A 3,516-nucleotide genomic window follows, 5' to 3' on the forward strand; every position below is an offset into this window, starting at 1 on the left:
GCCGCGAAGAGAGGGGCAGCAAAGCATCCGCCAGACGACGACCGACGCAGCCCGAACGAAGTAGATGCAACCGAGCGAAGGCAGGCGCAAAAGCGAAAACTCTCCGAAGAGAGCAAGCGACGACCACCACCAAAGCTTCCAAGACGACGCCTCAAGGGAGGGAGCGACGCCAAAGGCGCCGTCGCCGTCCGACCACCATAGTCAAGGTTTTCACCCGGAGAACTCACCGGAGAGGAGGGAAGGGGGAAAGATGACGCCTTCAACAAGGTTAGCGGCACCCGAGAGTGTCGCCGTCATCGGCCCGAGAGCGGACGTAAGGCTTTCGCCTCCACCCAAATCCCTCCCCAAAGTCACCATGGAACCGAAGAGTCCTCCGGCTGGCACCCCGCTGCGGTATCTTTACGATCCAATTTAATTAGCTGTGGTATCTCTATCGTAGCACAGTGTTACTGTACTATGACAAATTTGTTACAATCTCACGGATATGATCTCAGTTTTACTCACTCTAAAATGACTACTACAAGACGGTTTTTAAATAACCCCCACAGCAAGCAAGAGATCTTCAGAGGTTATTCCCGAACTCACCGCCCCATCTACTGGGCAAGGCTCTTCTTCACATCGATCACATGCTCGACCATGCACGCCGCGCCGGGCCGAAAGAGTACGCGAGGAGCTACTGGGCTAGGCTCATCACGCGGTCGCATTTAGAGCTCTCTCGGGGATCTAGGTGGAAGCTTGGTCCGGAACGGACGCCTCCCCCAGCCATTGTTTACCTTCCCCGACGCGCACCGTCGTGGGGGGTGTGTGGGTTTCAGGGCGCGGGCACAGCGCCAAGCACAAGAGCCCGCAATCTCGCGCGCCCTGCCGCCATGGAGTACCAGAACTAACTGGCCTATCTCCGTAGCCGTGTATGGCCTATGTGGCCCTGCTTGGTCCCCATCATTGACCCTATGCGATTTCTCTATGAGCTACTACGTGCCGGTCGGTGGTCGAGACGGGTTGAAAAAAAGGATCGCAACGTCGTACCAACGCCTCTACCTACCTTCCACTTGCAGCAACAAGCAGCATGACCCCCCTTTTATTTTCTTTCTTTCTTTCTTTCTTTTAAAAAAAATAAGGATGGACCCTTTTTTTTTTGATAAAGGAGTGTGTCTGGACTGCTAGTAGAAACACGAGTGGCCCGGCCCATGATGCCAGGAGGTCATCTCCACGATATGGGCTAGACCTTCCTCTGGCCCCGCACCAGTACAAATTTATGGCCCAGCCCAGTTATTATCTCACAGAAAAAGGCCCACGAAGCCCAGCACATCGTTGACATTGGCCATCGATCCATCATCCCATCCAGTCCCCTGTCCCCTAAGTCCTGCTCCAGCTCCTCCACGCGCCACCAATCCACGGAGATGGGCCTGAGCCCCTCCAAGCGCGTGGACGCGGCGCTGCGGCGCGCGCCGGCGTTCGCCGCCGCCTGCGACGACGCCTTCGACCGGTGCCTCGCGGACGCGCAGGGCGCGTTCCGGGGCGTCCGCCGCTACCAGCTCGCCGACGCCGCGGCGCGCCTCCACGCGTCGCTCCGCGCGTCCGTGCCGCTGGTCCGGCGCTGGGTGCCCGCGCCGCCGCCCCGCGCCCGCGTCGACGCCGCGCTCCGCGCCGCGGGGCTCGAGGGCGAGGCGGAGCTCTCCCGGGCCCAGCTCGGGGAGTTCGCCGCGGAGCTGTTCAGGGAGGCCGTGCTGGCCGGCGCGGCGGGGGCGGCGCTCGTGCGCGCCCCCGCCGCCGCCGCCGGGATCGTCGGGGTGGGCGTGGCGGCGCGCGCCGCGCCCGCGGTGGTCGGGAGGGTCGTCGCCGTCTACGCCGCCGGCGTCGCCGCCGCGCTTTACCTCAGCCTGGGCTAGGGTATATCGTTGTGTGCTTCCCCAATCCCCAGAACCTCCTGCGCTGTGCAAGAAACTACACCCGCGGCTCTGCTGCGTTGTCGTGTCCAGCTCCGAGTTCATCGGCAGTTGTTGCGAAATAAAATTATGATCAGATTCAACTAAAATGCCATCGAACTCGCTGTGCTGCGCTTCTCTCACCGAGATGCTGCTAAGAGGGAGGATCAAGTTATCCAATAATCCAAGTGCTGTTGCAACAGCTGCGTGCCGCCATAGGTTGTTAATTTGGACCGATTTATGAGCACTGTATATTGCAAAGCATGGATTGAAATTCGAAAAATCCAGTACCCTCGATGCTCTTTCTCAGCATTCGGGCCGTACCCTGGTAACTGAAGGAAATGAAGAAGTTCGGGACATCAAATTCAGAGTTCAGAGAAGTGGAAACAGGGCTGTGTTTGGTTAGGGGTGAAAAAGTTTTGATGGAATTTTTGCAACTTTGATCACTAATTAGAGGTATTAAATTAAGGCTAATTATAAAAGCACCTCCATAGGTACTGTAGCAATATTGTACCTAATGAGCCATTTGACCGCATGATTTGGCGATGATTAAAACATGGTCACTGTATCTAATCATGTATTAATTAGGTTCATTAGATTCGGCTCGCAAAGTTGCATCCATTTTTAAAAAAGTTTTACAAATAAACTACATTTAGTACTCCATACATAAAAGATTCTCTTTTCGCAAAATTTTTACTATTACAACCAAACACGGTCCTGACCAAACAGTTTGTTGTCTCCAACCCCGCAGGCCGCAATGTGTTCCTCTCCACAGAAAAAAAAAGGAAGGAATTCTCCAGTCCTCAATGGGCCGTCTGGGGAAGCCGAAAGAGGATGTATGTCCTGGTACACCCACAGTTGGACCAAGAAGCATCGTCAGGGCAGATTCCCAACGGGCTGAGCATGGACACTGCAGCAGGTGGCGGCTACTGTAACACGCGAGTATCATCAGACAACTACCAAAATCTCAAAAAAAAAAACAGACAACTACCATCGTTTCTGTTCATGGCATGCTGCTGTTCCTGTTGTTCGCGGCGCAGGATACCGCGCGTGTGCTAGTACGGTTGTTGGTCCTTGAAGTAGGGCAGGGCACTTAAGAATGTCCGCACACCACCCGTGTTCTCTGACATCTTGTTTCAGTAACACCAGCCAGGAATCAAAACCAACCGTTCGCTACGGAACGCAGCAGGATGCACAGATTCGGAATGCCTCGCGGGCGATCATCTATTCATCTCTATCTCTACTACTACTAGTAGTAGTAAGAACTTTGCGCGCGCAGGCCACAGAAACAAACAACTTTTCAGCTAGGTGGAGGATGCCTCGTTCCAGAGCAACCTGGGTGGCGACCACGCCCCGGGGCTTCCACTCATCCACTGGCAGACAGGCGCACCTGGCACCCGAACCAAATGGGGCAAAGAAAAGAAGCCACGCGATGCACCGCCGCCCACCTAACTCGTGGCCTCTCCTCGTCGCCACGCCGAGCCAAGCGGGCGCCCGGCTGGGGGAATATCCCGCCCTATCTCCAGCTCAAGCGCTGCAGCGCGTAGCGGTTGGTGCGCTGCCGCCGTCACATGGCCGCGCGCTGCGCTGC

At 56.1% G+C, this 3,516-nt stretch overlaps 1 protein-coding gene across 1 annotated transcript; it reads left to right on the forward strand.

Annotated features, from left to right (window-relative positions):
- The first annotated feature begins 1,335 nt into the window (after positions 1-1,335).
- Positions 1,336-2,048, forward strand: LOC120642565. The gene has a single exon (XM_039919143.1). The coding sequence runs from the start codon at positions 1,401-1,403 to the stop codon at positions 1,887-1,889; it is 489 nt and encodes a 162-aa protein (XP_039775077.1). The 5' UTR covers positions 1,336-1,400; the 3' UTR covers positions 1,890-2,048.
- The last annotated feature ends 1,468 nt before the right edge of the window (positions 2,049-3,516 follow it).

The sequence above is a fragment of the Panicum virgatum genome, chromosome 7K (genome assembly GCF_016808335.1).
Source record: "Panicum virgatum strain AP13 chromosome 7K, P.virgatum_v5, whole genome shotgun sequence".
NCBI lineage: Eukaryota > Viridiplantae > Streptophyta > Magnoliopsida > Poales > Poaceae > Panicum > Panicum virgatum.

Excerpts from the sequence above, each read along its gene's own strand:
- LOC120642565 (XM_039919143.1), top strand. The coding sequence starts at position 1,401 with ATGGGCCTGAGCCCCTCCAAGCGCGTGGACGCGGCGCTGCGGCGCGCG.